This window comes from Heloderma suspectum, chromosome 2, assembly GCF_057233095.1.
Source record: "Heloderma suspectum isolate Gila_16-S chromosome 2, 16-S_ref, whole genome shotgun sequence".
NCBI classification, from domain to species: domain Eukaryota; kingdom Metazoa; phylum Chordata; class Lepidosauria; order Squamata; family Helodermatidae; genus Heloderma; species Heloderma suspectum.
In genome coordinates, this window is record NC_139459.1 from 179320443 (window position 1) to 179331983 (window position 11541).

Sequence of the window (11541 nt, forward strand, 5' to 3'; positions counted from 1 at the left end):
CACTGGAAGCATTAAAAATGCACATACTTAGTAACGGCATGATTTACAGTACATAAATCCAAAATGGAACCCATTCTTTACTATTTAGGAGAAGTCAAGAAAGGGAAAGTATCTGGATTCCATAACTGGATTCGTTTCTACCTTCTGGAGAAGCAGGGTGTAATTGACTATTTGAGCTACAACTATGATGGCCCGGTAAGTATCAGTGTGAATGCTAACAGTTTTCCAGATGGATAGAGAGATGATTAAAACCATCTTGGAGACTATGGGGACATTAAAGTAAATAAATAAATAAATAAATAAATAAACAAACAAACAAACAAACAAGCCATCAGCTTTGGACAATAACTAAAGTGAGATCCACTCATTCCCAGAGATGGTGATGCATTTGAGAATCCCTGTAAATCACAGGCAGTTCCTCTCTGGGCGGTTTTGTGAACCGCCCAGAGAGCTTCGGCTATTGGGTGGTATAGAAATGAAATAGATAGATAGATAGATAGATAGATAGATAGATAGATAGATAGATAGATAGATAGACAGACAGACAGACAGACAGACTGCCATGGGAGATTTTCTGGATCCATATTTAGGGTTGGATCCATATTTAGGTACATGCAACTGGGCTGGCAAAAACAGACTTCCTCACTCCCTGTGGCTGCAAAAGAAGGTAAATGTTGCATCAATCAATGTATAGATTCTAAATCACAGGAAGTAATAGTTCCACTCTCTTCTGCACTGGTCAGACTTCACCTCAAATACTGTGTCCAATTCTGGACACCACACTTTAAGATTCAGATAAATTAGAATGAGTTCAGAGAAGGGGAACAAAGATGATCAGGGGACTAGAAACTAAGTCCTAAAGACTGAAGGGACTTGGTATGTTTAGCCTTAAGAGAAGAAAAGCCTGAGGGGGGATATGATAGCACTTTTCAAGTTCCTAAAGGGTTTGTCACACAGAAGAGCGCCACAACCTGTTCTCTATCATCCAAGACTGTAGGACACAAAATAGTGGGCCTAATTTACAGGAAGGCATATTTCAGCTGAACATCAGGAGAAACTTCCTAATGGTCAGAGCTGTCAGACAATGGAACCAACTCCATAGGGAGGTGGTGCATTCTGTGTCACTGGAAGTAACAGGTGCTTTAAACTGGACAGGAGGTTGGACTGGATGGCCTAAATCGCCCCTTCCAACTCTATGATTCTATTATTCCTTCCCATGGTAATATCTCCAGCCCACTGAAAATGCTACATGATGGCTGTGGGACCCTGCTCAATGGGATGAGCTGTGGTATGGGGGGGATCCCCAATAGTTATGTGGTGGCTCCTTCCATAAATAGAGCCCTTCCATCCATGGAAGGCAGGTCCTGGTTCCAACCAATAGTCTGTGTGTATCTTTTTCAGGGTTGCCAACTTTTTCCATTCCTTTAAAATGGGGTGTTGAACCTCTTTCAGCCTGAGGGCTGAATTTCATTTTGGAGACTCCCTGAGGGTCTGCATTCCAGTGGTGGTCAGGGCAAAAGGGGTGGGTTCAGGGGAAGGTTTCTCCTAATCCCTCTGTATCTTGGTCTGCTGGATGGCAGTGGGGTGAAGGCTTTTTACTAGCCCTCCTCTTTCAAGGTGGAATTACTGCAAGCTTTATAGAAAGGTTATTTCAGTGCTATAGAAAAAGCAACCATTGGTGCTCTTTTTTTCTCAGCCAGTTAAGTCTCCCAAGAGCAGGGATGGTGCTAGGCTGAACTTTCGCCTCATAGTAGGAATGGAGATACTCCAGGGTGGGCTTGCTTTGGGGGAGCTAAAAGCTCAGAGGTGCTTTCTTCCTCTTGCTGTCTGATTGATAACCAATGTGTTCCACATTCTAGTTGTTTTGTGTGCTTTTAATGTTTGCTAGTGGTGTTAAATATAGATATAGGTTTAGTGAGAAAGGGGCCACACTCTCTGCCCTTTGCTCTATGATGGTGGACCAAGTTAGACATGAACTCTATGACTTTAAAAAATAATAACAGTGGCTCCTTCTCTCTCTCTCTCTCTCTCTCTCTCTCTCTCTCTCTCTGTCTCTCTCTGTCTCTCTCTCTTCCTCTCTGTGTGCGTGTGTATTTTAAATGTACTGTGTGCAGTGAGCTAGGGTGGCAAAAAGCAAGTGTCCATAAATATTGTAGACAGTATAAGCACTATATAAATAAGTGCACAGTCAAGCAGTAACCTGTAAGAGTTCAGCTGGATACCTTTTTTACTTCTAGCATTCGTTTATTATTTTTGAAGTTAAAAATAATATATATTCTAAAATAAAGAATGCTTACCAAAAGGTAGGAACTGCTACAAAACAACCAAACAAAATTGTTTGTGATAGTTCTGCTGTGTTGCATCGTGCACCGCCACTGCTCAGAATGTGGCTTTCCAAACTTTGGCTTGTGCAAACTGTAGCACAGTGGTTGAGAGATCAAGGTTTCGAGCAATGTCTTTCTCGATGGACAACACACCTGCACCAAGCCCCATAAATCGTCTTGGTGGCCCTGGAAAATTGACTATGGGGGGGGGACCAAAGGTGTTCCTCGCCCAGGGCGTGAGGGCTGTCCCTCTGTGTGTGTGTGTGAGAGAGAGGGGGGGGGATTTATCTTGATTAGAAATCTGGTGCTGGGGGAGAGTTTTAAGCCACAGGGGATAGATCTGAACTTCATGATGAATTGTAACTCAGCAGTCTGAGGGAGGCTGAAGTGTTCCCCCATTTCCAATTATAATAAGTGTTGATTGCAGGTCCTCTGGCCCTCTATGTGAAATATTAAAATACCCTCTAGATCCAGCAACTCCTGGGACATCACAGCTCTTCCCCATCCAATTGGAAGCTATGGTTTGTCATGCCCCAAACAGATGTGACAACCTTCCCCTGCCACCAGCCGTGACGGCCCCCTCCTTAAGGTCCTCATTGTGCTTCCTGCATCCCTCAAGCCAGTTCCAAAGGGAATATTGCTGCCCACCTAATCACATCAACCTGGACACCTCTTTTCCCCGATCTGGCTGAGTCCTCTGACCTATCCTGCTATTTGCTCTGACATACGGTAGCAACAACTGTTCCCTTCAGAGGCTGCTCTCTACAAGATATATTGCCTCAGCCTGCCACCTAGGCTTGCTGATTGGTAAGGCAGGGGCGGGTTATAGTATGTGGTGATCACTGGGCCATTACAGGGAAGTGAAAATGCTGAGCACTAGGATATCAGTCACCTGTTATATCCAGTCCCATCTATTGCCTACGCCAAAACACAAACTGGTTGATTAAACTGTCTATGGCCACATAACTGGATTTTTCTAGGCAAGTTGTTCTATATGATGCATTCCATGACAGAAAAGGCCTTGCTCTTTATGCTGACAGGTTTTATCTCCCCAGCAAAAGGTAATGTGGGGCACACACAGAGGATACAAGGCCCTATTCACCATAAGATGAGCCCCTTGTTCACTCCTCACAAAACAGGAACACCTATATTTTTCTGCCGAACCTTAGAAGTGCAGTGTGCTCTGTCACCGACAGGTCATCAATCATCACAAGTGCTCATATCTTTAGGAGGAGACTGCAAAATTATTCTCTGTTTTTATGTGTCAAGAGTGGAAGAGTTTCAACCATTGAAATATTTCACTGCTGCAAATATCTTATATCCTTAACCTCCTGAACGTTTTCTGGTGCCTTCCTTTTTCTTTTTCTTTTTTAATTTAGTGGACCTCATACCCAGATGTGTTGGGGATGCAGTTCAATTGGGATGGATTTTACAAAGAGGTTGGAACATCCTTCATTGGAAGCAGTCCTGAATTTGAATTTGGCCTCTATTCGCTGTGTTTCATTGCTAGGCCTGGGAAAGTGTGAGTACAATGACAGAGCCAAGAGCTCATTTTTGCTGCTCTTAAAGAGGAGGTTACCATGCCAATAAATGATCTGTTGGAGGCCCACGCACAATTTTAGAACTTTCAGCTTCCTGTGAAGTGTAACAATACTATAAAGTTTCAAATTCTGAATGAAATGGTAATGTTCCTGCTAAGACAGAGAAAAAAATAATGTAGGGCGCAATCCTGTGGCTGCTAGACAGCAGGTAGACAGCCATAGGATTTTTTGTTTTCTGGCAACTGATCTCAGAGCCAGCGCTCTGAGGTCAGTTCCCAGAAAACCACCTCCCTGCCCCTACCCCCGCCACCTTGTAGGCAGCGCGGTTTGTCCCTGGCTCCATGCTCGGGAGAGTGGCACAGAGTGGGGGAAAAGGGGGCATTCCTGGGGGTGAGGAGGGGAGGGGATTGTGGAAGTGCCATTACAATGTTTCCTATGCACCGTCTGGCCTCTGCCTCGTTCTCTGAGGCGCCCCGGCTAGACAGCCTAAATCAGCTTTCTAGCCCTTCCATGCTCCACCCACCCTGCATTGGATAGTCAGTCACCTCCAAGTTCAGAGGCAGCCGACTATCCCCATTGGATTGCACCCTTGGATCAGGAATAGGCAGGGATGTACGGATTGCGTAAAATCCATCCCATCCATCTGTGTTTCATGGATTGTCAGGTGCCATCCGTTCCATCTATCCTTCATGGATTGTCAGGCACCTTTTGCACTGAAATTTTTTTTTTGAATGTGTGTAAATTCATATTTGCGCAAATGCACATTTGCATAAATTTGAGCATGCAAAAATGTGCAAATTCCCTAGGAATAGGGAACCTCTGGGCAATGGGCCTAATTTGGCCTGTAACATCCCCATTTTGGCCCATGAAGCTGGATTGGGGATGGACGCTCCTATTTCCCTGTGTCGCACCCGGCTGCACTTGTCAGGGCTATCTAGCGAAATCTGCTCCCTTCTTTGATCACCGAGCAGAGCAGGCTTTCCCTATCTAGCGGTAGCACTAATGTGTTGACTATGGAAACCCTGCTCTTATCTCTGATTCATGAATAGAGATAAGAGCACAGTGTACTTTGTCAGCTGAGAAGGGAAAGGGACTCAGATGACATAAGGGGGTGGGGCTTTGGGGGAAAGGGATAGAGCTTCAGGGGGAACACCCCTAACTTCATCTGGGTGTCCTAGGAGTCAATCCAGCTCCTAGAGCTGGAACAGTTCCCCACCCCTGATCAGAGGTGCAGCTAGCTTTGAGGGAGTCCAGGGCAAGTTGCTTTCCCAGAGCCGCCCCCCCCACTGCCACTGACTGCTCCCTTCTGCCACTGCCAGCCCCCTCATTGCAACCACCACCACCACTGCTGCAGATGCTGCCACCCATTCCTCCTTCCTTCCTTCCTTCCTTCCTTCCTTCCTTCCTTTAAAAACAACAACAATCTGGTGGTGGTGGTGGCAGCATCATCACCATCATCTCATTGTCCTCCTCCCAGCCTGATGTGCCATTTTAAAAAGTAAAGGTTGTTTTGTTTTGTTTTTTACTTACATTTAATTTTTGAGTAGCAATGTTCTTAACCAACCATATGCTGCCTTTGGGGTGCCATGGCCAATAAGGACACAGGAGCAGTGAAGGGGCAGTTTTATGTCACTCCTGTGCACTCATTGGCTGTGTCTCCCAAAGTCAGCATCTGATTGGTTCAGATCACTGCTACTCCAAATGTAAGTAAAAAATCCTTTCCTTTTAAAATGGTGCACCATGGAGCCTTCAGGCTTTCCCAGCTAGGGATGTCAGAGAATTCCGCCACGGATCTCGGGGAGGCCGAATGCCAGTGCATTCGGCCCCCCGAAATCGGTGGCGGAACGGCCTGCCCCCCTGCCCCCCCCCAGGACAAGACTTACCTGAGGCGGATCTTCTGGGTGGCGGCAGCTCCAGCAGCAGCTCCGGCGGCAGTTCGGCGGTGGTGGCGGCTGTGGCGGCCGGTCTTCTGACCAGCTGCCGCCGCCGCCATTTCCAGTTTAAAAAAAAAAAAGACGTGATAGGCTACATAAAGATTTACATAGCCTATCACGGCTAGGTTTAAAAAAAAAAAAAACGTGATAGGCTATGTAAATGTTTACATAGCCTATCACGTCTGACTTTAAAAAAAGAAAAGAAAACCTGCACGTACGCAAATGGCGGTGGCTACGGTCGCCGCCATTTACGTTCCTTATTTTGGCACGTCTTAGTCTACGTCAAGATTCACGAAATGATTTACGTCAAGATTTACGAAAAAAGTCCACTACGCTATTTGCGTTCCCCTTATTTTCGCCGTCTTAGTCTACGTAAATCTTGACGTAGACTAAGACGTGCCAAAATTTTGCGTACGCTCGTTGTTGTTTTTAAGTCAGATGTGATAGGCTACATAAACATTTAAGTAGCCTATCACGGCTGACTGCAGGGACTCAAACGGCGGCGGCTACGGCCGTCGCCATTTGTGTCCCTGCCAGCCAGCGGCCGGATGTCTGGCTGCTGGCAGAGCTGGCCGGCGGCTCCGCAGAATCCCTGCAGAGCAGAGCCGGCCGGCCAGGATTCCGGGGGGAGGGATGGAATGCCTCCCCCCCACCATCAACATAATCCGCAAACAGGTAAGTGACTTTTGTACATCCCTATTCCCAGCTGGCTGCCAGGCGGCTTCTTTTTCTAGTGCCAGGGCCAGGCTGGGCTAGAAGGAGAGGGAGTTCAAGGGGTCAGGTGGGGGACCTCTAGATGCCATGGTCCCAGACCTGCACTCCAATGTCCATCCCTGGCTGTGCCACTGTCCGTGATATAGATTCCAGTCCAATGGCAGCCACTGAGAGGCTTCTGAGGAGCTTATGATCAGGACAGGAAGTCAACAGTCCCCCCCTGTTCTAGGCCCTAGCTTTTGATACTCTGCTGGTGGTACACTGCCATTAAATATAGAGGCTCCATTTTAGCCAGCATGACTAATAGCTGTTGATAGACCTATCCTCCATGGATCCATTTAAATCAAGGTAATGGCCATTGATGCACTTTGAGGTAGTGATGTGCAGAACAAGCACTGCATTTCTCCACAACTTTTGGAATACAGTTGGACAGTCAAATATCCTTTGTTATGTTTGATGCCAGAGGGTTAAGAAGATGATACAGGTGAAATTTGGGATAGGGATTTGTGTATTTGGGAGGGAGCACAACACAGGTGACTCGGGAGTAGAGATGTTGGAGAAATCTGCAACGGATTCAAATGACTTTGGGTTTCTATGAATCCGGTCTGTGGATTCTGCAGCAGACTGCCTTTTTACAAGTCACATGGATTCTGTGGACCTGCGGACCATTTTGGGGGGGGGGGATTTGTGCAAATTCACACTTGTGCCAATGCACATTAAAGCTAATGTGCACTTGCTGTAATGCACATTACTGCTAATGCACACTTGCACAAGTGGAACACATTTCTCATAAATCCCTAAAAAAACTGACTCCGTCAATGAGTAGATGATGGAATGAAAGACACCTGACAATTCGCGAAACACAGACGGAAAAGATTTAACAAGATCTGTACGTTCCTGCTTGGGAGCATCAAAGAACAATTCACAGGGACCCATCTATACAACATGGCTTTGTGCTTGTAGGTGCTGATGCTGTTTTATGAATAGTTCTGCTCTTGTTCAGATCATAGGTCAAAAGAGCCTGGTTGAGCAGATGTTTTGAGATGTGATCTGCACACCATTCATAAGGCTGGTGCCCCAATGCACCAATCCTTTTTTTTTTTCCTTTTAAGGAAAATAAAATTTGTGTTGATGACAATGCAAGAGTTGCAGCAGGTTGCTTCATTGAGAGCTAATAGTTTCTCAGTCTGGAGCAACTGATCAGAGCTCAGGCGTATTCTAAATAATGGGTTGGTGTTAGAGAGGTTATTAAGGGTCCATTTTCTGTTCTTCAGGTGTCGTCTGAAAATTGGGGGCCATGATCTGGGGATCCAGACATATACTTGGGATAAATCCACCTATGGCAGTGGCAAAAAGTACATAGCCACAGCTTATGTGGTGTCCCCATGAGGCTGCAAGATCCTGAGAGTGAAAACATCCAGAATGACCAGAAGCAATCAACACAACTCCAGCGGTACTCCTGTCTTCACCAGCAGATGCTTAACAATGGACCTCATCTTTACTCTTTCAATTCTGCATTCGTGTTGCTTGCTCACGTCATGTGGAGCGTGCAACAGAACTTGAGGCTGGAGAGATATGATGCATGGAGTAGCTATGGCAGAGCTAGGAATTGCACGAACCATTCATGCTCTGAGTCATTTCCTGCCAGAGGTGACACCAGATTTTGCCCAAAATGAAATCTGAGTTGAATTCAGGTCCTGCCTGAAGAATTTCAGTGGAAATGAAATCATTTTGATGAACTGGCAAAAGGATTTCAGGGAGGTTCTGAATATTATTCCTAGGTTGCCACCAGCTTTCCCCTAAAGAAAAATTTGAGGTCAAATGGAGGTTCTTTCTTGGGCAAAGCCTCTTAAGAAATTTCACAGGATGCCAAAATATTTTCGAAAAGACTAGCAGTATTTCTCAGGCAGCTTCTTCACTTCTCTATTTGCAGTCCAACAAGGATTGGCTACTCGAACATGGAAGTGATAAGGAGATGTGGAAGAGATCCTGTCCCAGTATTCATCACAGCCATGATACTCTCTTTATGATCACCTTGGTGGTACATCAGTTGGAGAAGACCCAATGATCAGAATACTGGTCAGGTCCCAAAATATGCACACCTCCAAACCTGCACAAGCCCAAGAGTCTTAGGTAGGGATAGACAAAACTCTCAGTTTTAGTTTTCCCCAGTTTCTCATTTTTCCAGTTTTAAATTCAGATCATCCCAACCTTTGAGAATTGATTTTTTAAAAAAGTTTGCATGAAACTTCATATCCATTTGCTGCACACTTCTCCTAATACGTATAATGCATTTTAATATTATTTTCACAAATATGCATATTTTCTTGTACACTTTTCCTCAATATATGCATTTTTGTATTTGAGAACTTGATTGGAATATTTGGAGAAGTGCAAATTTTGAAGGAGAACTGAACTGAATGTGAACTGTGAACTGAACACATTTCTCTCCCCTGTCCTGAGTCTTGGGTCCTTCGCAGTGTCCCCCCACCCCCACCCCACCCCAAAGTCTCTGAGAGCCAGTGAAATTAGAACTGAGCCAAGGTAATGTAGGTTCAAAACCATGCTGAGCCATGGACTAAGTGGCTGGTCTTAGACCAAGCTGCCATATCTCAGCTCTCCAACCTATAATATGGAGAAAATGGAATCCTGCCTCCACAGGGGCTGTTGTGAGGAAGAATGAGAGATGGCAAAGAGCGTTGCATAATAAAAGTGCTACCAACATTATTATGAATAATGTCACGTGCTTGTGTGTGGCTTCAGTCTTGGCTTGAGAGGCTGACAGACTTTGTGATGAGCTTGTTTACATAACCCATTATCTCCAGCAGTGGTGTTCCTCCTCTCTAAACTCACCCCTATCTTGGTCGATAACAACAGTGCACAGCCCGGGAGGGGGGGGGGGTGCAGTAAATTGCCTTTACTGCAGTTCCACAAGGGTGCCCTCAGCTGCCCACTGCTACCAGATTCCTTGCTTCCAAAACATCTGGAGGGCTGATGGAGGAGCCCATGAAACTTCTGTCAGAGGAAGTTGCTCGCTGGGAGCTTTCCATGGTGCTGGAACCTCCTGGCTGCCTGGCATTTCGGGTGCTTGCTATGGACTGTTCAGAACAGGGGAGGGCAGAAAGTAGATTGTCAGATGTTTTGGACTTCAGCTCCCAGCATTCCTGACCATTGGCTATGCCAGCAAGGGCTTCTGGGCGTTGAAGTCCCAAATGTCTGAAGATCAAGATCTACCTTCTGTCCACCTCTGGATCAGAACAACCCCCTCCATTTGCTATTGGAGGAAGTGAAATTGCTGGTGGTCACATGGCTATTTCCCATTCATAGACCTAACTTTCATGAATTAGTCTCATCTTTTATTTCATTTTTTAACAGTGTAAGCTAGTGGGCAGTACTTTATGCTAGGGCTGTGCACCGCCTTGTTCCGAAGTCCAAATAACGAGGCGAAGTGGGCTGTTTCGGAACAAGTGCCTCACGATATGAAGCAGATCAGAGCAGTACCAAGGTTCCCCGGGGCAAAGCGCCCCCACCATGAAGTGCCTCCTCTGCCTCATATGTTCAGAGCTCTACTGAATGCCTCAGCAGTCCAGACTGGCTGTCTCCAAAATATATCTTCTCTCAAAGCTCATGTGGAGGGGCATGAGGAAGAGGAGGAGGCAGAGGTGGAGGAGGGAGGGAGAGGGGAGGCAAGTAGAGGCAGGAAGGCGGGGGGAGGTGGGCAGGTGAGTGCAGGAGGATGAGGGGGTGTGCTTTGGCGAATAGGAACCCTCAGGCAGAACCAACAGTAGAAGCCTCCAATCAGAGAGAGCAGTGGAGGAAGTGGTATATATATGTCAGCGAAAAGCTGCATTCACTCACTCATTGCTCTAGCTGTGTCTCTGAGAGAGGGCTGGTCTATGGCTAGATGATCATGTGTGCATGCGTTTGTGTGTGCATGCATTGCTTGGAGTTGTTCCTTCTATTTCTTCGATCTCCATTGGGATCTCCTCAGAATTTAAAGTTATAGGAAACCTCTTGGTTGTAGTGGGAGCGTCCCCTTCCCTCTCTTCTTGATTGTCTGTCCCCATGGGGACAGTGTCTTTTGCAGCACCTCCTCCAGCGGCTTTTTTCCTATCCTTCCAACTTGTTTGTTATTGTTAGATTAGATTTATCTCCCCTTTCCATTTCTGTTCAAACTACCATAGCTTTTCTTGCAAACAGCTGCAACGCTCCCCCTCTCCCAGCAGTCCTGTGTTTGTTTTTTTATCTTGATTGCAGACTCCGTAAATGGGAGTGTTTGGTGTGTAACATCAGCGCTTACTTCTGCTTTCTCCATTCCATTTCCTTGTCATGTTTGTCTGTCCACTCTGTCTGTTTTACATTTTTACAAACCCAGTCTTATTGCAATTTTTAAAAACAAACATTGACTCCTGGGCGTGTTCCCCCCCCCTTTGAACTCATATTGAAGCATTTAGTTTTCTGCCTTTCTAAATTCTAGCAGCCTAGGTGTGTACCCCCCCATGCTGAAGTGAACTGTTTATGTTTTCTCTGTGTTGATCCTCCAAAAACAGAAATAAAAGAAGGTGTTCTTTTAAAAAAATTATTGTTTGATTTGGCTGTTATCTAATTGCCTGCACTGTCGCCCTGTACTTCTTGAAGTTATCCTGCTTCCCATAAAAGAACATGAAAAATAAAACAATAAATTAAAGACACCCATCATTTGCTTAGGTAGTTCTATCTTTCTTTAGCTCTTGTGTGTGCATCCGTGTGTGCGTGCGTGCTCGGTTATAGTTAGGGATGTACGACAGTCACTTACCTTTTCATAGCTTGGATTCGCAGTGGGGGGGAGCTACGCAAAGGCAGCTACGCAAATGGCATGGTGGCCGCCATTTGCGTGGCTGCCTTTGCCATGATAGGTTACGTAAATACTTACGTAGCCTGTCATGGCAGCCTGGCAGCTACAGCGGCCGCCATTTGAGTCCACAGCAGCCGGCCGAGAGACCAGCTGCTGCCGCCGCTGCCAGAACATCTGCCCCGGGGGGGATTCCG

The 11541-nt window shown here is 46.1% G+C and overlaps 1 protein-coding gene across 1 annotated transcript in view; it reads left to right on the forward strand.

Annotated features, from left to right (window-relative positions):
* The window catches only part of ENDOU (endonuclease, poly(U) specific), a 30053-nt gene extending 18875 nt beyond the window's left edge, over positions 1 to 11178 (forward strand). The window contains exons 6-8 of the mRNA XM_084829740.1: positions 89 to 195; positions 3704 to 3846; positions 7788 to 11178. Coding sequence (XP_084685866.1) covers positions 89 to 195; positions 3704 to 3846; positions 7788 to 7902 — 365 coding nt within the window. The 3' untranslated portion in view covers positions 7903 to 11178. The remainder of the gene's footprint in view (positions 1 to 88; positions 196 to 3703; positions 3847 to 7787) is intronic.
* Positions 11179 to 11541: the final 363 nt, after the last annotated feature.